This window comes from Nesoenas mayeri (genome assembly GCF_963082525.1).
Source record: "Nesoenas mayeri genome assembly, chromosome: 5".
In the NCBI taxonomy this organism is placed as follows: domain Eukaryota; kingdom Metazoa; phylum Chordata; class Aves; order Columbiformes; family Columbidae; genus Nesoenas; species Nesoenas mayeri.
Window position 1 is genome coordinate 39,520,251 of NC_137548.1, and position 23,132 is coordinate 39,543,382.

The 23,132-nt window shown below is 42.8% G+C and overlaps 1 protein-coding gene across 1 annotated transcript; it reads right to left on the reverse strand.

Annotated features, from left to right (window-relative positions):
- Positions 1 to 530: 530 nt before the first annotated feature.
- MIDEAS (mitotic deacetylase associated SANT domain protein) lies at positions 531 to 22,773 on the reverse strand (the record flags this gene model as incomplete). The annotated part of the gene is made up of 12 exons (XM_080345677.1): positions 531 to 741; positions 2,166 to 2,365; positions 2,768 to 2,947; positions 3,154 to 3,303; positions 4,463 to 4,551; positions 5,693 to 5,768; positions 7,152 to 7,255; positions 8,089 to 8,231; positions 13,226 to 13,292; positions 13,770 to 14,115; positions 15,090 to 15,407; positions 21,322 to 22,773. 12 exons carry the CDS (start codon positions 22,771 to 22,773, stop codon positions 531 to 533), a joined length of 3,336 nt encoding a protein of 1,111 aa, XP_080201803.1.
- Between the last annotated feature and the right edge of the window lie 359 nt (positions 22,774 to 23,132).

Sequence of the window (23,132 nt, forward strand, 5' to 3'; positions counted from 1 at the left end):
AAACTTGTTGGCTGCCTGAAAAAAATGCTCAGAAAGAAAGCCAGGAAAGTGTAACAGGAAAGAGAACTTGCTGAGAAAGGAAACATCTAGAAATCACCAGTGTCACAGTAACTGGATACACTTAGCTCGGAGCAGAGCATCATTTTTTTGCTCCAGTCTGGAAACCTTAACATCCAAGAGTCCTGTTACGATTCCTGACAAGCACAAAAAGAAAGGTCTGACTGACCCGAAAGAGAACTTACTTCCACTGCAGGTGACATTGTTCTATCATGTACCTCAGGTATAATTATAAATAGAATAGAAATCTTATTTGTTTAAAAAATAAAATCCAAGTTGAAACAAATCTTTCCATCCACCACCCCGGCTTGGTCAGTACTGGCAAGGTGAAGTGGAACATGTGGCGTGAGGGAACGGCAGCACTGAAACTGAGACCTGATGCTTCAGGTAAGAAAAGTGCAAACAAAAAAACGGAGACCACCAAGAGGGAGGTTGGGTCCAGCCTTGCTACTCCCTCCACTTCTGGTCTGCTGCTATATTTCTCCATCTTCATCTGAGCTCGTGCTGCTGCTCCCGCTGCTGCTGCTCCCGCTCTCGCTGCTCTCGTCCTGCTGGGCCCGGCTCTGCGCGGCTGCTGCTGCCTCTGCTGCCTCCCGCTCCTGCTGCTTCAGCGCGGCCGCCTTCTTTTCCTGCTCCGCGTGGCTCTTCATGTGAGCGCTGCGGCTCTTCACCTTGTAGAACACCCTGAGGAAGCACACGTGTGTGTTAGCATTGGTGTCTCCTACAGCCTCCTTCATTAATTCTCCATAAGAGCTTCTGCTGCTCCAGCCTCAAGCATGTGAGCTTTGGCATAGGAACTCACGTTGGCATTGCAGGAGAGCGCCTATAGCAAACACCGCTTCTGACTCGGCGCCTGCCAGCACCAGGTGAAGTGCCAGCAGGAGATCCCAAGCACCCTCAAACCATTTGCTTTATTTCTTAATACAGCCTTTTCCTCTAATCTCTCATTCAGCTCTTAAATCTTTTAAATTCTGAGGGGCAGCGCCGGTATCTGAAATACACAGCTTCTGCTTAACACAACAGGGCGCTGGTTTTTAGGCATTCCCACTATGCTGCAAAAATACAATAAAGATGGAGGTGAACAATGGCCGAGTGCCACTCCTGAGCCCTGTACACACAGCCAGAAACACGTGAGCTATTTCCTCCTAACTTTGCGCTTCTCTGATCTATTCCTGCAGCTTTCGCCGTTAGCTATCTGGGTTTGGCACCAGATGCCACAAGGCAAGTTTAGACACCACTGAGAATCTTTGCCTGCTTCTCCTTTGTCAGCGGCCAGGAACAAATCCCAGCCCGACTTCTCCCAGCACTGCCCTTCCCAGCGCCACGTGCTCCCGAGGGCACGGAGCCAGGGGACCTTGGCAGGACCAGCTGAGCCCCAGCCACAGCAGGAACCTCTCAACACCACAGAGATGTAACTAGCTGGAGATTGCATTTTCTTGCCACCCCCTGGGCTTGGTGCCTTTTTAAAATAAAGGGATAACCACTGGTATTAAGAGAGTGTTGGTTTAAGAGTAAGGAATTTATGTAGGGAACTGAATTTTCTTGACATTTATCAATCTGTTGGCAACAAAAAACTGCTAGAACCATGTGAGGAAAGACAAATATATTTTACAGACACAGAAGATGGGTGCAAGTTTAATCAGATAAACTGTGTACCCACTGGCCTAATATCTGCTGCTATAACAATGGTAGTGCCTTGCACTTCTATACCACTGTTCGTAAGTACCATCTTCTTAATATGTGATCTAGCAAATATATATAAATTACTTGTTACAAAAACATTGCAGATGGGCAATATAGCAGCTGTTTGGAAGTGCAGCTTCATAAGAAATACTGCACACGGCTGCAATGCAGGTGGTGTGTCATTCCATTTGAGGAAAAACAGCAGCAGGTAATTATCCAAGTAGCACTACCTTAATATCAATATATGTAAAAACCCTTAATCTGCAAATATCAGTGGAGTAATAATTCATTAAAATTATTGCCAGTCTCTCTGGCCTAAATAGACAGAAGAAAGCTCATTGGAGAATGTGAGGAGAACACTTCCACAGGAGATGTTCCACTGCAATTCTTTGACTGTTGCTGGCAGCAGAGTTGCTCTTACCTACCTGCCACATTTTTTACATGGAAATGTGTTTTCTGTGTTCGGAGTTTTACTGGTAGCATCTGATTTTATCTTCTGTTTCCGCCTCCTCCTGTGCACCGGAGCAGTAACAGGCTTTCGAGGCTTCACTGGTGCCTCTCTTGGCTTCCTCCCAATTCTGCCCATGACAGTTGCCTCTTGACTCCTCATGTTGGCATCGTGGGCCTTTGGAGAGAGGGGAGTGGTTAATGCAAACTGAAACCTGAACCCACCACCAGAAGGAAAACAATGGCTGAGCTCCTGTGCTTCGTTTCTTCTGGATCAGGGTTTTATTTAAGGAGAAAGCCTTCAGGGTATTTTTAGGACGTTTCTCATCATGGTCCTATGTGCACACCAACCACCAAGAGTTATACTGGGGTTTATTCCCCTTGCTCACCCCAGTTCTCCCACCACAGCACACAGCCTGGTTGCCAGTAATACTATAAGCTACCTCAGCCCAGTCTCTTGCTCTGGCAGAAGTTAGAGGTGGAAACTCTTTACGTCTGGAACTGTCCACCTGGTATTTTCTAAACTAGTTGCAGAGTGAAAGCAGCATAGAAAGCACAACATGTGCAATGCAGCACTTACTATTAAACCATCTTGTAGTGTCTGTTCATCTTTGAGAGGAACTGTGCTCTTCTTTCTGTTATCCAACCCTTCCTCTGCTTCCTCTTCTTCTTCCTCTTCCTCCTCCTCCTCCACATGCCCCTGTTCTTCACTGTAAATATCCCTTCTGGGAGGAAGAACACGTGCAAACCTATGGGAACTCTTCACCAGAAGACAAAGGAACTGTTAATTTTGATGTCTGTAAGTAAATTGTCATTATGTGACACAGGACACAAATTTGTGAGTCTGGACTCTTCCACACTGACCAGATTGTTTCTACTTTTGATTTTACCAGCAAATGAGACAACAGACAAAAATCAGACTTCACACCACAGCCCAAAAGGGGTAAGAGAAATTTAGGAAGTTACCTTGATGTCAACTTCAGCTTCATCTTTCATAGACTTCTCATTAGCAACATCAATGTCCCCAAAGATTAAGGTCCCATTCCGACCAATTTTCACTTGTTTCTTGTATGTGTAGTAGAATTCCACACATTGAGCCACTGTTTTGGTTTTTATCTGGTGTTTAAAAAAACATAAAAGTCCAATGGATTACCTGATTTTACGAAGGCTTGTAAATAATGACCAACGGTGCAATAAATACATGTCATACTTTTATTTCCCCAGTAGTCTCCATTCCACCACAACTACTGTTAAAGCCACCTCTTCTGTGTCAGATATGCCTGTATGGCCTGTCCCGCAGCCCGTCCCCTATTGCCACTGTTATTCATGGAGAACTACAGGAAAAACTTTCCAAAGAAAAGCTGGTCAATGTAAAGGTGACAGAACCTGGCACTTTGTAAGCTTAATGCACCTCTTAGCCTCTGGAACACTCCAACTGAGCTGTCAGAGTTGAGAGCAGCCTTTCAGTTTTATGGGGGAGCTTTATTTTCCAGCAGCACTTCAGAGAAGACCAGACCAGAATACCGATCCAAAAATGGAAAAGAAGGTTTGCAGCCCTCTCCCATTTTGGCCACACATATTTCGTACTCATATGGTGGCAGACAATTTTCAGTACAGACCCGTGACCATCTACATATTCTCAATCGGTGATTTTTTGGAAGTTTTGGAACGTGTTCTTAGCTTCTGGGCTTTTGCAACTTAAATGCCTTTTGGGAATTTATTCAGAAAATGTGTATGCAGCTCCTGGGTTTGCACCCTCCCCTTCAGTGATTTCCCCCCCACTGAAGCATCACACCTCATGAAAATAGATGGAAATTATCATATTTACTACCATTGTCACAGAAAATTGTAAAGAGAGATCCTAAAAGATGCATCATTCACATATCCTTCTTTGGTCCTTTACACCAGTAGCAAGGATGCGTTTCTATTTTGTTTTATAAGCAAGTCATTTAAGCCGTACTGGAACTTTACCAGCACTCTATAAATACGCCCTGCAGAAGTGATATCTGCAGTGTGGGCTAATGGAAGTAATGCACCAGTGCAAGAGTTAAGTGAACAACAACAGCAAAACAAACACTATTGTTCTAGCTATATAGTGAGATTTTATGCTGTGCTGGATGATAAAATTCCTCTGAAATCTTTTCAGTGCAGGACTTAATGCTTAATACTGAGGTTTCAGAAAGGTCAAGATTAAACTCCCTGTATTAAATGCTCAACAAACGTGTAAGAATGCATCACTGCTGTCATTAAAAAAAAATATACAAAAGTAACTTACAAGCTTTTGGACCAAGAAAAAGTCTTTCTTGTAGATGGCAATGCCTTTGTTGAAAAGTTTTTTTTCAGCAACTTTCCACTTGTCTGATCCTGTAGATAAAAGAAGTTGTAACTGAAGTCTTTGCAATTTCAAATGTTTACTCTTCTACCTACTTTTTCTTCATGTTAGCCTTAAATACAACCAATACACACATGCCAGGATGCAGCCCCACATCACACCAAATCCAGCATCACTGCAGACTGCTGCTACACCCTCCCCTACTGCTCCACTTCAGCCCCTTCCCATCACTTCTTTTGTGTCAGACCTGTTACAGTACCACAGGTTAACTCAGTTCGGCTTGCAAAATACAGACAATTAGAAGAACAAAGATGTTTGCCAACAAAACAGCAAGGTGAACAGACACCTGTGGTGGCCCAGTCGTTAGATTTTATACAAGGGAAATGGTGGGGCAGGACAACAGGATCTTCTCTTTCAGCAGCAATCCACTGTACTTGAAGATTTATTACATCTCAAATATTCCTGCCATCCTAGCACCCTTGCCTCCAATAAAGCACACATTTTGGAATCTCCTCTTGCCTTACAGACATTAACCAAGTAACACTTCCCAAGCATTATAGTAGGAATCATTTCAATGCTTTGTGGTTCCAGCTATTAGATGTCTCTTTACCACATTACATCAGGTGGCTACGGTCACTCTAGATCACTGAGGTTAGTGTCATATAGATGACTATTTTCTAATTAGGTACAAGACTACAAAGGCAGATTACAGCATTTAAATTTTGCAGAAACACTGACAGCCATCAATAGTTGGCTGACCTTTCTTCAGCAAGCTTGAAGCCTCTTCCCATAAACCCCTCTCAACTCCACCCTGGAAATTCATGCCAGAGAAGCTGTGGTTCTGAGGTCACCACAGCCCTTCTTGCACATACCAGCTATCTTTCTGCATTCTCTGTGTTTAGTGTAAGGGATCGCATTCCCCTTTCCCATAAAAGAAACCAGAACATACACATGTGCAAATACATGCACATGTTCCATGAGATGCAGCGTTTCTTCTAAGTGCCATAATTTGCACAGGCAAAATTCCTGGCAGGCCATCACTTGATTTACCAGACAGAAGAGTGGTCTTTTAATCTTATTGTAATGTTACGGAGTTCCCCAAAAGAACAGAGAAGGATAAAAGAATTCCTTTATGATAGACAGGCAGCACAGAGTTATTTTGGTCTAACAAACCTGTGTAGTGATAATCTGCCAAAGGGTGGGTAGGCAATCGTACGGGCCTCTTCAACAGCAGTTGGGTCAAAGCTCCCTAAAATAAACGCAAATAAAAGAATTAATTTAATATTTGGGGTATTTAAAACAGAGATCAGGAAACTGTCAATTCTCTCTTTTCTGGAAAACTGAGAATACTATAGCACAGTTTAACATTTGAGACAACTTCAAAACCACATTCTTGCTTATCCACTGAATCTGGGGTACCACAGGCAAGCGGTAAGTTCTCAGCATCTCTTCACATCTCTGCAAATTTACGCTTTCCAATGCAACCACCACAGTACTGGGGGACAGTTAATCCCATAGAGAGACCACGCAGCAGTTCAGTCATTTACTGAAGACCTAAGTTACACACTCACATCCAAACACGCCGCCCTAAATGATGTCTGTCTTAAACATCCAAGTCATTGTGATCTCATCTCACTTAACTAAGCAATATTTCAAAATCAAACAAAGCAGTGACTGAAAGATTCCGCACACAAAAAACAAATCCTCTCAAGCAGCTTTTTACTTTGCATATAAACTGGAAGTGCTTTCAAAGTTAGCAGGCGGGAGAGGAAGGAGTCAAGCTTCCATCAGCAGTTTAAAGCACCTGAATGGCAAACTCCAGCTGCCGGGGCAGCCCTGCTCCTCCCCAGCGCCGGCAACAGCATTCACAGGGTTCTGGGGACCTACCTAGCAGAAACCTAACACACACAAAAATGTACTTCTGATTTATTTCCTTTTCCAGTGCAGGTCAATACAGTCTCACAAGTGTCAGTGCTGGCGCGCTACAGGGGAAAAAGGGAACAAGCAGCCAAGCAAAAGTGTCAGATACTCCTGACCACAGGGCTGATTTACTCCAGGTTAAATCAATCACAGAACGATAAAAGGACAATAACCCTGTCCCATATGCTACACTCTGCTTTTTGATATTACCTGCCAGGGGTATCAAATGGCATTTATGAAAGTGTTATCACGCCTTACAACACTGATACAAAACTAGCAGCACAGCTGTTCTGTAGACATGCGCAGAGAAGTTAAATGGATCTGCCAAAAGCAAGAGGAGCAGGACTCTGCACTTTTAAGTCTCAGCTTCAGCCCCAGCCCCTTATTTTTCCTTCCGATGTGGTTATCTTCCCAGCAAGACAACATTTAAGATTCATTTAGCAGTCTCAGCTCACTCACCCTGGTAGACCGTCAGTTTGTTTGTTAAAAAGCAACTTGTCAAAGTTGTAAATATGCAAGAGAGTATGTGGACATGGCACTGTACGTCACGGAGTGCCCACTACAGGGACAGCAATATCTCCGAGGGACACTGAACAGTGGGAGTCAGATGCACGGGAAGGAGTTTGCAAGGCTCTCCTCTCAGGAATGACAAGTTACCTGGCCTTCATTAACATCTTTGACCACATCAAGGTGAAAAGCTGGAGAGACTCACCAGAATGCTTCCCTTGGCTTCGTGTAAGAAATGCAGCGCCAGCTCCTGGTTGGTTCCACCCCCAGGAAAAATGCTTGAACAGGCAGCAGCTAGCAGGTTTTCCACTATTTTCACGGAGATACCAAACAAATTCAGATAAGATGATTAAAATGGAGTTTCCCCACAGAATTCACATCATTAATTATCTCTTTTGAAGCAGAGCTCGACATAACAGAAAGTAAAGCTCTCAGAGAAGCTGAACGTCCTTGCAAATTTATCTGGGTCAAATTTGGACTCAAGAACTCATTAGACTGCAAAGTCACACAACATTGGTCTACCTGCAGGACTATTTTTCTCCTCTTCTCCCTCCTACATTGTCTTCCCACCTCCCTTCAGCTCAGAGATTTCCTGAATTTCCCCCCTTACTATATTGTGAATTTCCATCTCACAATATCCCTTTTTTCTCTTTCATCAGAAAGATTTCTTCCAGGGCTGCCCACTTCCTCTTCCCGTCAGGATTTCTATGTGTCTCAGCCCATGTGCACGAGCAGCAGACGGCTCCCCAAGCCTGTTACTGGCTGCCACAACTCCTGCTTCCACCTACCACCTGATTTTTCCAAGACATTATTATGTCTAGAACAGCCCTTGGAAATACAGAATTTGAGCACATGTGACATTCAAGTGTTAGCAAAGAGAAGGCAGCTTCACTGAGCAAAAGGCTGCTCTTTGCCTGCTCCCATTTTATCTCAATTGGAAAAACCCAATCCTATCAACCTCCCCCCCGCCACATACAACCCAATAACAAGTTTTACTTCTAAGGCTGTTTTCAAGGCCACTCAAACACAACACTTGATTGGCAGCTCTGAGACATTTTACATTATGCCTGCAGTAGGTATGTTGTTACCTCCACTACAACTGTGACAATTCAGTCCCATTTACCAGCCTTCCACAGTCTTACCATTGTCCTGGGTGACTTTGTTGGTTTCCAGGTCATCCCATGGCTGCCACACCAGCTCTGCTTTATGTTCATCAACTGCTGCCAGAGATCTGTCCTGGAGTGATGGGATTTCTGCTTGAAAGCGAGTTCCTACATTTATTCGCCTGCAGAAAAGGTAACAAGTAACACTCAGGCCCCATTTGCAATACCCAGAAAGTCTCCATCCCTGCTGGCAGCACTAATTATGAAGAAACTGAAATGCAGCAGACTCTCACATATAACATGAACAGCTTTCAGGTGTTGTAGGTGATGTTGGCAAGTATGACTCAAAAGGTCAGAGGTTTTATGTCCATTATCAGCTTCCATTGTCTTATCAACAGTCATTGGAATTATATTTAAATTAGGATCTCCTAATAACTGCTTAAGAACTGTTATTAGCTTTCAACAGTCATCACTTCTTGGGAAACTGTCATATGGATTTCTCTTGTGGCAAGCCTGCTCCTCTCACACAAAACAGGTGTTTTTTTAGGATTAACATTTTGCCAGCCATGACTACAGAATCATGGCATCTTTTAGTCTCCAGAAATCCTTTTCAACCTGTCTGGTCCAACTCTCCATTCAAAGCAGGATCAGTCTCAAAGTTTGATATTTTATGATCTTGACACAAGCTAGTATCTTCCAGAAACTATTTCTAACAACTGAAACAAAAAATATAAACCTATAGAAGCTGTATTGCTCATTCTGTACCATCCCATTGTTTTAACAACAATTCCATACCTTACAGATTTTGCATTCTACACCAATAACACAGTAAGCAGTGAAGTCTGGATGTCCTTTGTCATTGCTCTACATCTCTTACTTGGTGGCAATATATGCAGAGAGACAGCAGTCACTACACAAAGTCAGTGTAAAATATATTGGGTAAGTCACGAACAACCTTGAGTACGACAGCAACTATGTATGCAATTCAGAGTCCAAAAGAAATGTCCAGAGTCCAAAAGTCCGGAGACCAAAAGAAATGTCCAAACTAAGCGAGCAAAAAGTCCCTTCATAAAACCAAGATATTTGAGAACGGCTGCTGTTCAGACCACTTACAGTATAACGAATATCTCCTATTCTGAGATAAGACAGCTATGCTTAATGCAAAACTGTTCCTCTTTCAGATGTCATTCAACTTGCACCATACTAATAGCTCCTAAAACAGTAAAGGATGGAGAAATAAGCTCTTTTTTGTTTTTGAGAGAGAGTACATCAGTGAGTGCCCACAAGATGGTTAAACTCTGGAGTTGCTTCATAAGAAAAAAGGTAGAACTCCCTGCCCAGGGTAGGGTTTGCTATGATTCTCAAGTCTTGGCTTGGTTCCCCTCCAGCATGAGCGGAAAGACAATTGCCAGAGTAAAAAGCATGATCAAGAACAATAAGGAATGGTAACAAAAACATCAGAGAAGTGCCATCCTCCAGACTTCTATGGTCCTTTGCTATCTTGAAATGACACACGCATGCCTACTAGGAAAGCAAGTGTATGGAAAAGGTACAGGGATGCCTTGAAGCAGCACATATAACCCAGACAAAAACCCAGAGAGATGCTAGCAAATGTTCCAATAGGATGTTTTGAAGTCCTAGGACACTGTGGTAACAAAGGGAAGCAAGAGGGTATCATTTTCTGTTATGGAAAAAGAATGAGGAAACACCTTCATTCCCTTTTCTGCTTCATTTCCATTTTTCACTTTGCTGTTGCCAGTAAGCATCTGCATCATGAGACGTCATGAGCTGGAAAAACCTGCATTCAAAACAAATGGCTGACTTCAAGCATACATAAAGAGATTTTACAAACTGTTTCTTTTTCATCTACAGCAGATCCAGGTCTGCTTCCTTACACTCAAGAGGAATGGTTTACAATTCACTTGTGTATAAACGAAGAGATGCAGAAGATAACTACGCTACACGCTTGTTTTGACTTCATCCACCCATTCAGCAGCAGCACAACACTCATGGGGTGGGATTCCTACTTGGACAAGCAGAATCTGCTAGATGCACAGCCTGATGCTATCTTCCTTCCAGCAGGTGACAACAGGATGACATCCAGCATGACAAATGTGGCAGGAAAGTTTTAGACAGGCTGTCATATACTATCTACCATACACTACCTCCAATACCTGTCAAAGGTAAAGTGATAGGGACATTACACACCTCACATGATGGCCGTGGGCAGCGGAGAACTAATGCAGTTGAAAACTGCTTCTCTAAATTAATTTTCAAACCCATTCTAAAAGCAGGACCTGCATGGAAAATGAAGAACTCAAGAAAATCTCAAAGTTTGGTTTTGAGTGTTTTACAGGTACAAAAGCTATTTCAGCTATAACACTATGTGGTTTTCCATTTTTCCTTCATGTCTTTATAATCTTGTACAGAAACAGCACAACCCAGACCAAAAATAAAGAGAGATTTCATGCAAGATTGAGGAGACCTTGCTAAAAACCAAAGCAAAATAAACACCATGCAAGTCCTCCTTTTGCACACTGCAATGGACTGAAGAACCATGTTTATATGGAGTCTTCTGCTCACTGTGATCAGTCATGATTATTGTCACCACATGCAGCTTCACAGTGGAGGAAAGAATAATGGATTCTCATCCACCCTAGGAGGGATGACTGACAGAAACTGACACTTTGCTGTCTACTGCAAATAGGCTGTTACTGCACTGCAACATTTGGGAGATTTTGTGTCCCAAGACACAGACTCCTCTGAACTCACCTGGGAGAGGGAGAAGTGAAATAGGAAAAGCTGGAGGGAAAGAATGTGGGATTGAAGGGCTATCAGAAGTAACTTTTAATCTTGAAACTGAACTTTGGATATGGCATCCTTAGGCTAGAAAAGCCTAAGAGTTAGACCCTGCACCTGCCATATCTAAATAAAACCAGATTTCCATTGTAAGAGTTGACCTGAGTAATCTGATCTAATTTGACGTGCTCCTAGCAAGGGCTTAGACCAGACACCTCCAGACATCCATTCAAGCTATGTTATTCCACGATTCCTTCACTGATGAAACTGAGATTTCAGTACAGAAGTACTTGCATGTAAGCCCTGATGGTGTTCCTGGGAATTGAGGCTCTGAAGCCAGAAGGCAATTCACAGCTGATGCCAGCTAGCAGAAGGGTGGCTTTAAGACTTCGAAGCAACTGAACTGCAAAACTGGTAATACACAAAGATCTGTGACACCAGCTGCCTATTGTAGTATTTCACAAACAGAAGAATTAAGCTTAATTATCACATTTCCCATTTCAAATCTCTGCAACGAAATGACCTTTTGAGAAGCATTAGCAGGAGGTCTGGAAAAGCACAAGCAATTAAAAACATAATACTGGGTAATCACAAATTATAGTCAACTTCTCACAGAGTGAAAACTACAAATCAAATTAAACAGTTTTTCTTTAAAAAGTACTGCTTGCTGTATTTCCTTTATAGAAGATACATCTGCATAACTGACCACAACACTGCTGCACAAACAAGCTCCAGAGCAGCAAACTAATTACTTTGACAACACAAAATGATACCGGTTTGTTAATTTATCTCGGTTAAAAGTTGAACCTGTCTACCTGCGTAGACTTAAGATGACAGCAAGACAACTCTTTGCACATAATTCCTTTTTAGCAACAGGACATACACTTGCATTACTAAGTTATTATGGTTTGAAATTTTCAGCAAAAAAATTGAACATTCTCACATACAACTAAAATTACAGCAAACTTTACGTCATTAACTTCAGGAATTTAAACTGCAGACATAAGACCCAAAGACAATTGCACCATAAAGAAGTCAAAGATCAAGACTTGAGGGGATATTAAAAAAAATATCTGTTCAAGAAGAGCTTCCCCTGGACTGGTGTGCAACGAACCAACAACAAAAAGATGAATTATGTAATTTTCAAAACAGGTTTAAAAAACAACAAATGTGATTATTTCCATTAATGGACTCATCCTCCATGGGATTTGCAAAGATGACAAGAACAACCTGGGTTTATTCACGATTGCAACATTTGCTCAGACAGCCTGTTGGCAAAAGTGCAGAAAACTCAGCTTCAAACAGGAAAGCAGAATAGAAAAAAAAAAACCTGACAGCAAATGCTCCAGCTAATTTTTAAAATATAAGTCATTTTAGAAGAAAAAGTAAAGCAGCCTGGTATTTATTTGGGAAGAGTTCGAGTTAAACATCTCAAATGTTACAGGCTGTGCTGCAGAGTTAGAGCAAAGATTCCTGACTGCACAGAGACATGTGGGTGGTTTTATGCCACAGGGCTGTTTCCATGCCATGCATCCCTGTGTTTAGATTTTGTAAGAGTTCATTAACCTAGGGATAATAATGAATTTGAACTATCTTGCTGTAGTTCTACAGCACTGAACTCAAGCTGATAACACTCCCGGAGGGTTTGCAAGGGCTGTGAGAAACATTCGCTACTCTTGCCATTTTTGCTGCTCCACTCAGGTTTAGGAGGACTGGCCCCAAGCCTAAGCTCCTAACTCTAGCTTCAGTATCTCCAAACTGTATTCTCTTGTGCTGCTGGGTCCACACACATCTGAGCTTTGCCAACACACCACTAGCTAAAAGGACTAATGAGGTTTATTAGCTCAGGCCACACACAGTGCATGCAACTGGCCACAGCGCTTTCAGACCGAGCAAGCCCAGGAGGGAGCAAAGTCGGGGTCACAGCTGTGCAGCCGCTAAGACACACCCTATGGATAACATGTGTCTGACCAGTCCATGTGAGAGCTAACTACATTTTTCCATACTACATTTTGGCCTTCCCCTAAAGGAGCATTGTTTCCCTACTCTAAACCACACATGGAGTGTACAAATAAGTGTTTGTATACAACCAAACAGGACAGATTCACCTTCAGCTAACCAACAGGATTTCAGCCTAGAGACAAAGCAGTCACAGAAACCAGTTCACATCACCAGGATCACAGGTGTGTTTTCCAAACAAACATTATTTATCTTATGGATTAATTTTTAATAAAGACTATTTACATTTTGAGTCACTAATAGGAATAGCTTCAATGTTTCTAAGAGATACATCAACTCTACAGGGAGCGGCTTGAAGGTTTAGGAGGAAGAAAAGCAGCACATTCACTACCAGGCTAAGAATCTACTGGGTACTTACGGTTCAATACTGACTGGGGTGGCTTCCCCCACCACCGTAAGAACAGGAGGGGTGACTTCTGAACTATCTGCAAGGAAAAGAAAGAACTGCTCAGATAACATATCTTTACATTCAAGATATATTCTTTACAGAGCTTGTAAATCTATCAGAGCTATCCACCTCTCAGAAAAGTTACCCATATGCTAAAGGAGTTTAAGATGACCAATAACTCACCGTCCGGTCCCCATCTACATCTCAGTAATAACTATTCACTGTCCCTTCAGCTCAAGATAATGACAAGCTTATTCTGGAGTAAGAACTGACTTTTCCATTCCCAAGAACGTCAGCAGGGGGTGTTGCAGATTACTTGTGAATGCACCTTAAACACATGCCCAGATGGAAGCAACATTGCATTTCCTTCATCCCACATCCACCGGCCACCACTAAGGGCCACCACTAAGAAGTTCCAGATAACCACACCTCCTCAAGTCACCATCTTCCTCCTCTTACTCCACAGTTCCTAATCATAAATCAGCCAAGAAAGGAAGGTTAAAGTGGGACTTACTTGATCTAAGCAGAGTTCTGTGAGCACTTTTGGGAGTCATTGGAGGTGGAACTGAAAGACCACTTGAAGAGAGAATAGCATTAAAATATAGCCCAGAGCCTTCTCTCACTGGACTAAGAATTGGTGGAGGAGTGTAAGGAGGTAGCTCAAAGTTCCTATCTGAAGGATGATCTGCCAGACGGACAGGTGACCGTAAGTGACTCTGATACGGAGTAATGTTAGAATAAACAGGGGGTGCAATAAAGGTGCCAGCTTTTGGTGGTATGAAGAGTGGCTCAGGTCTTGGCCGCTGCTTTGGTTTCCGGGCAAAGCCCTCTGCTTCATCCTTTGGAGCAGCATCTTCATGCTGTTAGAAAAAAAAAATTACATACTTAATTTCATTTTAAAACCTCAGGACATTTGAAAAACTTTAGGGAGATGACAACGTTCTTTCATGGCAGCTCTGAATCTGGGTAGGGCAGTTGGAGGGTGTCTCAACAATTAGCACAAAGGGAAAGAGGAAGGAAGAAGATGGGGAATGGCACAGACACAGGAACTATTAGGTAGCAACACAAGCTCCAAGTGCTTATGAATTTATATTTTACAAGATCTACACATGTGTGGTCCAACCTCTGGCTGGAAAGATAATGACCTCATGGTAGCTTCAAAAGAGGACATAAGAGTATAACAGAACCTTGGTACAGATACAGAGTGACACCAAATAGTGAGAACAGAAGACAACATAACAATATTGTCTGAGATGGTCAAGCATTTAAATGCAGAAAAACCTCCCTAGATCCCTGCAATTTTTCTGGTATCTGAATATTCTATTGTACTTCAGAATAGAAGAGGCAAAAAAAAAAACCACCCAAAAACCCACTCAACAGCACCAGATTGAAGGGGAATATGAAAGTACTGACCTTTAGGACCTCAGTAAGAGATTTCCACTCCATGAGAATAAATCTTCATTCTGGATTTTATTCATATACAAAGATATGTGCACTACTCACAATTTATTATTATGTATGTGTGTATGGAGAAAGCACTCTTTACTCAGACAGACTATTTATTCTAGTGTTATTGACTATCTGGATTTATTCACTGTTCACTACTGGGGCACTGCTTGGCCATACTAGCTAGCATTAGCCAGTCATAAAAAGCGAGTGATTCCCAAATATATGGCAATATTATGATGAAAAAAATCCGCAGTCCCCAGAATACATCCATTCCAAGTTTAAGCCTTGCGATCAAACTACTTTAATAGAAAAGCTTATGGACAAAAACCCACATAATTAAATCTACCAGATTTGGCTCACCTTTGCTTTCTTAGGTTATTCATACCTGATTTGAGGTTTCCATGTTAGTACTACGATTAGATCGCCTCCGAGTGACTATCACAGAAGGTTTGCGTTCACAAGAAGCTCGATCATTTGTTTGGCCTCTCTGGAGCTTTCCATCCTCAGACTTTTCCTTTCCAAGGCTCTGCAAGTCAATTTTTCTCACTGGCACAGACACCGGAATGATAAGAGGCACGAGGCTGTTGTCCTCCCGGGCTCTTTTCGGAGCTGGTGAAGAACTGGCAAACTCCACAACACTTTTTGCAGCTGTAGGCCCTGGAGCAGCCATCAGCACACTCTTCTCTTCTGAAGTATCCAGTTCCTGAGAACAAAAACGATTCCTTAGAAGTTCTGTAGCACTTGCATAATAAAACAGGTATCTCACTTTCAGTGCATATCAAGTTTCTCAATGCAATTTGCAAACTGAAGTGGATTTGGAAAAGTGTTACTGGAGGAAGAAGAATACTTCACAAAAGCATTACCACAATTTTTTAGCATTACTTGAGGATTGCTTGAAGCCTCAACTGCTAGAGTATTTGTATATATCATTCTTAAGTATCACGTAACTACCTATGGTTTGACATATTATTCTCCAAATGAATTTGTGCCCTGCCATAACTTCCAACAATGTTTATCCAGTTTTAATCATGATCATAAGCTGCAGGTTATTAACTTCAAATATTGGGCTTCTGTTCCAGGAAAGACTGAACCACAATAACCTTAATTAAATCGCTCATACAAAAAGCAGAGCAAGCTTTTTGCCGCATTTTTTTTCTGATTTACATGACAGAGGCAACTTTCCTGATTATAACTGGAGCCTTTGAGGTTTGCTGTCTAACCGCTTGAGCCTGAAGGACTTTTACTCAGCAGAATCAACACTGCATAACTGCAAGCCAGTACTTTTTGCATTGGTATTACAGCTTCCACGTCTCTGCTTTCTTTTACTCATGGAAACCCTAGAAAATTGAGCTCGAAGGAAATGAAAATAGAGGATGAGTTACTGAGTAAACACATGGATACTGTAACACCAAACGGCTCCAGGTACTGTTAGATAAGTGATTTCTAGTCTTTCAAATGACTATCCACATGTTCATTCCACCTCTTTTCAGGGATGTAAAAGGTCTTCTCGAGTTCTGATGAAGTGCAATCTAGAAGCTGTAGAAGATGCTCCTTTTGCTGTTTCAGAACTTCTCACTCAGAGCTCTGTTTGGAAAGCCTTTGCATAGGATTAGGTATGCAAACTCATCCTCCATCACAGCCACAATCTACTGAGAATCTACTTGAACAGCTGTGTTTTGTAGGTGGAAACCAAGGCACATTATCTCTCAGGCATGACAAGAGGTCTCCAACCTGAACTTCCAAAATTTTGCAAAGATTTACTTAAGTCTTCAAAAAGAATCTGTTGTGTGGCATTAAGAATACCTAATCCTGATTAAAAAGCTAGCATAAGCAGGTTCTCTCATAAGGATTCAGACAACCTCCCAGTCATCTCCCTGTGGTCACAGATCAAGTAAGGCAGTTTCACTGATGAGCAACAGAATACAGTCCAGCTGGCCCATGAAGAGTCAATCGTGATAGCGAGGACACTAGACTGAAGTCCCATTTTAATACGATATTTATATTGAGGGAAGTTCAACCATATTGTCACAAGATGCATCAGTCAGAGCCTGCACTCAGTGCTCTGGCCCCTATCCAAATGAGAGTCCTGGTATTTTTTGTTGCTGTTAAATGCAAACAGGTCCACTCTGAAACGCTAAGCCTAAGATTTAGGACTGCCTCTTTCCAGACCTTTTATTAGAGTAAGGCTGATCATGCACAAAAAGCTTTGGCCCATAAGTGACACTGCAGTTTAGAAGTCTGACTGCTTCTTCACAGAGACTGGAGACATCTGCCCCCACCATGCAATGATGAAACACAACCGAAAAGTCACAACTGGCATCAGCTGCCCCGTATCGTGCTGCAGGAGGAACTAATGAGCTCTGAGGACCTCCCTGGACTCCATGGTGGTGACATACACCTGCACTTTCCCACGAGACTACCAACTTTGGATTTGGAGGGCATTTATCACACTGGCAGATATGTCACTAGGGACCACTACCTATAGATAGCAAGGGACACTTGTAAATTTTTGTAGCCTCCCTCCACTACTTCAGGAAAGGGAGACTAACAAGGATGCCTTTTTAAACATATGAACAGGTCATCCACTGGAAACATGCCTACTTCCACTAGTTGTGCCCACATCTGAAGAAGTAGCTCAGATATGGCTTCATACTGCTACACGTGCACCTCCATTCATCAAGGAAATCTGTGCTGTTGTCACCTTATTACAGAAGCCTAGTTGAACATCTGGGATAGCTCTGGGGTCTGCTTCTGGCAGTGAGGTCCACAGTAAATCATTTTGCACCATTGTTTAGAGCGGTGCATTCGTACCACGTTCTTTAGACCCCTGCCAAGAAAAGTCTTGGTTTTAATCAGATTACTTTTTTTTCGTCCTGATGTAGCTGTTCCTAGGCAAGCACTCTAGCATACTTTCTGGGTACCTGAGAGAGCAGCAGCAATCAAACAAGTAATGGCAATATGAATATATGAACAAGCGCCAATTTTGACCAATCTACAAACCTCAGATACTTCCTGTGTGCTAAACAGGTCACTGTAGGTCAAGAGACAGGAACTAATTTCTTAACTACAAGGAGCTATTGCAGCTAGTCACACAAAGATGTCACATTTCTTTGGCTGAATGATCAGTTAACTATGCTCCTTTTATTTTCAAGATAGGGAGGTAAACAGCAAAGGACTCTCTTCCTTGATGACAGGAGAGGTGACCCTTTGAGAGAAAAGAGGAACAAGGAGACCCGAACAGTAGTACAGATAGAGAGAAGGCACCATTGGGAACTTAACCTAAGTTGTTAAGACATCCTTAAAGATGCTCTGGTCTACATCAGAGCTTTTCTGCTCATGAAAGATCACACGTACCTAAGGTTTACAAAGAGGGGACGTGACTGATTTTGGAATTAAGCCATTTGTTTCAGCTCCCTAAATAGTTTCTCAACCATTTGATTATGCTCAGAGGCAAGCAGAAAGGAGTCACTGAACAAGGGACAGGACCTTCATTTATAGAACTACTACAGGATTTTCAGCTAGCTCAGCATCTCTGTTGCAGAATTTGGGGCAGAAAAGCCGCTGGATAACTCCAGCAAGCGCAACTTGTTGCACTTCCATTTAGATTCTTGCATAAATATTGAGGGATGAACCAGTGATCTAGAGTTCTCCAGGACACCCACAGAAACCTACCAACCATTTTGGCATTCATCCTATTCCTCAAGCGCTTTCTAAAAAATTTAGAGTTCACAGACAAAACCCAGTTGCGGTATCTAGAAGAACTGTTCCAAGGCCACTTCTATGATCAAACATGAAACCACAACAGCCTTTTCCAAACATCTGTCCACGCAGAACTTTCTGCCATCATTCTTCATCACCTTGCTAACAGTAATGGCAGCTTCTCTTAGCAGTCAAACTGAAGTCTGCCCGTGAAGGAGGTGAGTCCAGGACTGCAATTCCAGAAGTACTTTTTTTTCCTTTTTGTATGTGGCAGCTGGTGCCCTGTGCCACAGGAAAGAGGCCAGGTAATTAAAACCTCTGTCTTCCTTCCATAAAGGAACACTTAAGTCCAGACACCGTTTAAGATGACCATTTCAGATCTGAGAAAAGGTTTTTGCACTATTGAAGAAAACTAATTACACTGCCTTTTTGCATATAACATTTGTATGCAAAATGAAAACATAAAACTAAAAGTTGAAAATTTACTGCAGCGTGTAAGCAGCAATAAATTTGCATCACCTGAAAAAAGCAGGCACAGCACGATGGGCAGCTCTGGCACAAAGCATCAGTTGTGACACTACATGTAGACAGATCCCTCTCCTATGAGACAGGCTGAGAGAGTTGGGGTTGTTCAGTCTGGAAAAGAGGTGGCTCCAAAGAGACCTTACAGGAGCCTTCCAGTACCTAAATGGGGCCTAAAAGACAGCTGGAGAGGGATTTTTACAGGGGCATGTAGTGATAGGACAAGGGGTAATGGATTTAAACTAAAAGAAGGCAGATTTAGATTAGATATAAGGAAGAAATTATTCACCATGAGGGTGGTGAGGCACTGGAACAGGCTGCCCAGAGAAGCTGTGGATGCCCCATCCCTGGCAGTGTCCAAGGCCAGGCTGGATGGAGCTTTGAGTGACCTGGTCTAGTGGAAGGTGTCCCTGCCCATGGCAGGGGAGTTAGAACCAGATGATCTTTAAGGTCTCTTCCAACCCAACCCAGTTATGATACTGCTGTCCAAAGTAATACTTTTGCAGAAGGTATACACACCTACGTTGGAACCTACTGGTTCAAATGATGAGTGTATCCTCTTTCATCAATGATTTAATCTTATGGCCTTCTTATGCGTTCTCTTCACATAACCTATGCTAGAGAAGGCTTCTAGGTTATTTATAACAGAAAGACACTGTTAAGAGGAGACTACTCTCCTCCCATAAACAAGCATGTTTTCTTTTTCTCCCTAACATGATATCCAACCCCCTTAAAGATGTAAAATCCATCAGACTCAGGTAAGAATTGTAACATTATTCAAAACCTCATCCTGAAAGCCTGAAGAGATCTAAACATAAAGAGGAGTTCTGCTAGGGCCATCATGGAAACAAATAAGCTGCTCGTGCAACTGCGAAGAACAAAAGAGCATCTGTCAAAACACTTCTCTGTTTGGTCATTACATTATGAATTGAGCTGCAAGTAGACATGCCTTCAAATGGTCAATTTCTGGCTTTGCCTCTCAGGGCCTATTCCTAGATGCTTTATTAGTTTTTTCTTGCCACTATGTTGGTGATCAGATTGCAATGTGAATTGCAGGCCTTCCTGCAATATAAACATACAATGGCTGAGATTATGAGCAAATAGCTCACGCTGCTAACTACTAATAGTTTTCTATCAAATCTGCTTGTTCAAGATTGCTCAGAGCAAAAAGGATTGAAGGGAGCAGCAACAGTCACTGGCTGCTGTCTTCAGTGCAAGAGATGGAGTAGGCTATGGATATTTGCCTCATTGTTTATTAGTTCAGTTCTTTCACACCAACAGCACGTCCATCTAAGGAAGAAATTGGAAAAATAGCCACAGACAGACTAGGAAGAAAATTATGAGGAGAACAAGAAAGGGAATAAAATTTGCTTCCCTTTGTTGTCTGACTGGGCAGCAACTCAAGTGGCAAAACCGCAGGTAAAAGTAGCTCATGGTCTAACACCCATATTTCAACTGCCTTTGGCAACAAAGTTTCCAAAGAAAAGTGTACCTCTACTTCTCATGACAGGCAATCAATACAAGATTAGTCAAATCAAAACTGGAAGAAAACCTCCAAAAAGAGGCCTCAAAAAGCCCCCACTGAACTCCACAAGTTCCACCACTTAGCTTCCCTAGCCTAGTTGATTTTGAACCCTGTCACCTTGCCATATGGAATATATACTGTAGAGTTTAGATTGATGGGACACCAAAAGTGTAAGAGTAGTAAACTACCAGAACAGCCAACACTAAATTTCTTCCCCATCAAGACCTACAGAAGGTCTACAGGTAGACTTTGTCCTCAGGTTACCAATCTCCAACATCCCCTGCAGGCCATTCTCAGAAATGGGGTACCACGTCAGACAGACCTTCATTATGCCTGCTCTAAGTTCCTAATATAAGTGAGGCTTCCTTAGACTTTCAATATTAGGGAAATATCAAACATATAAATTGCACTATGTCATTTTTAGAAAGCACAATTTAGAAACACTTCAACTGCTAAAACTGAAAAACTGGCAGTTAAGCAGCTGCCTTTTAATGTAAAAGGAAGAGAATGTGAAATCGGTAAAAAGACACTAAATGAGCTGTTTATACTTGTCTCTCCAAATTCCTGATCAGCTTGAGGTCTAAGCTGAAAACATCCATATTTTCAAGCCCTGGGATAAAACCACATTCAGTATTAGTGGAATAAACCTGCCCTTATGTGGTTTTACTGCACTAGGGGATCTCTACTCTCTTACGTCTATGAATTACAGTAACTGAACCTACATGGCACCACTCCTGAGCTGCCCTTGCTGTACTACAACACTTCCTGCATCAAGATACCATGTTTTCCTGCATATGTACATTAATTCCTTTCACTTCAGCTCTATTTTGTAGTCTAAAACATGCTATATCGGTTAGGATGTGTACCTTACCTTTACATTCTGAAGAGAAGCCAGCTCAACAGCTTTTTGGGCCAAAGTTAGCAAATTGGCTTCTTGAGAAACACGCCGTCTCCGTCGTGTACTCTGGATTACACCACCTCTGACACCCTGAAAATCATTAGTGCTCTGAGTATTTTCTTCAGCTGCTGCCACCTGTTTCTCCCCTTCTCTGCCATTCTGGGCTGTGGGTTGTCTGTCTGTTTCCATCTGGCACAGCTCACTATTCACCAGGACATCCTTCTGCCCCATATCCAGTCTCTTCGGGTGCAAAAAGCTGCTTTTGCTGTGGGCCAGCGATTCTGGCAGCTGCTGTAATGGGACCTCTTGCTGATGTGTTTGCCAGGGATGCAGAAATAAATTGCTGGCTTGTTCTTCTGCCTGCTTGGAAGCCACCACTTCTCCTGTAGATGTCAGCAGGACACCTTCTTTGGAGAGTCTCCGTGACCTCCTTGGAAAGGGAATCTGGGTCTGAGGTAGGACAGTCTGTTGGTTCTGCTCTGTTAGAGCCTTGAATAGTTCCTGGTTCCTCTCTGGCTGCTGAAACTGATGTGCCATCATGTGATGCTGAGGTGCTGCAGCTGCCACATGAGGCTGTGCTATGGAAGTCGTTTGCTGCAGGCTGAAGGCTTGTGTGGCAGCCTGCTGCTGCTGCTGCGGGTAGAAATTCTCAAACAGTTGTAGCTGGGGAAGAGCTTGCTGTTTCTGTTGAGCAGTAAATGCTGGACTGGAAGAGGCTGGGGCTTCTTGAAAGACGTGTAATAATTCAGGAAGACCCTGCTTTTGGCCTTGGTGACCAAATGCAAGTTGGAAAGGCTGTAGCGGCAGACTTTGATTCTGCTGCTGCTGTTTCTGCATCTGATGAAAAGAATTCATTTGAGCTTGCTGTCTCACCAAGGCTTGCTGTTCCAGCTGAGCCTTCTGGGACATCATCTGCTGGACAGCATCTCCATACAAATCCAGCTGTGACACGAATACTCCTTTCTCTTGATTTCTCTTAAGGGCTTCTGGGTGGCCATAGAAGCCTGGGCCACCAGCATTGGAGTGGGGTCCTTTCGGGTTGCCCCCAAAGACCATACCATGGTTCCACATCGACGGTGGAGACTGCCAGTGGCTGTCACCCCTCTCTGGCAACCGGTTTCCCATCAGTGAATTCTGCCATTTGACAGCTGTTACTGTCTGGGGCATCATCATTGATTCTCCCCTATCTTGACTGTAAACAGAATTCATCAAAGCAACATTGTTGGGGGCACTTGTCAGTCCTCCTGTGTGAGAAATCTCCACAGTTTGGGAGACCGGTACAGTCGCTCCATGACCATAGTATTGTCCTTCCTTAAGCTGCTGCTGTGGTTCTTTAGATGACACAGGGATTTCCTGCTCATTAAAATAGGCGAGCCGTTTCCCAGTCCTTTTGCTTGAAGACTTTTGCTGAGCCTGAAGATTCATGGTTCAGTCTATTGCCCCAGCTGCACACACCGTATTTACAACCCACCCATCCCTGAGGCTGGGGGAGGAAAGGCACAGAAGTCTCTCTTTTCCATTCAGTTTTAGTAATAAAGGGCAGGAAAGAAGTCCAGATGAAAGTGCATCCACTTCCTTTTTCTTCGTGTGGTTCTCCCACTTCTTTTCACTCTTATCCTTTGTGGTTCAGAGGTCAGTAGGGTCCACTCAGTTACAGGTCCTGAAACAGAGAAGCAATTGCAATGAATCATCAACAGACATAACTGTCTCACACGATAAGCAACCACCTGTATGTCTGTCCCATTTCCCACAGAAACAACGGTCAGGATAATACATGTAGGAAA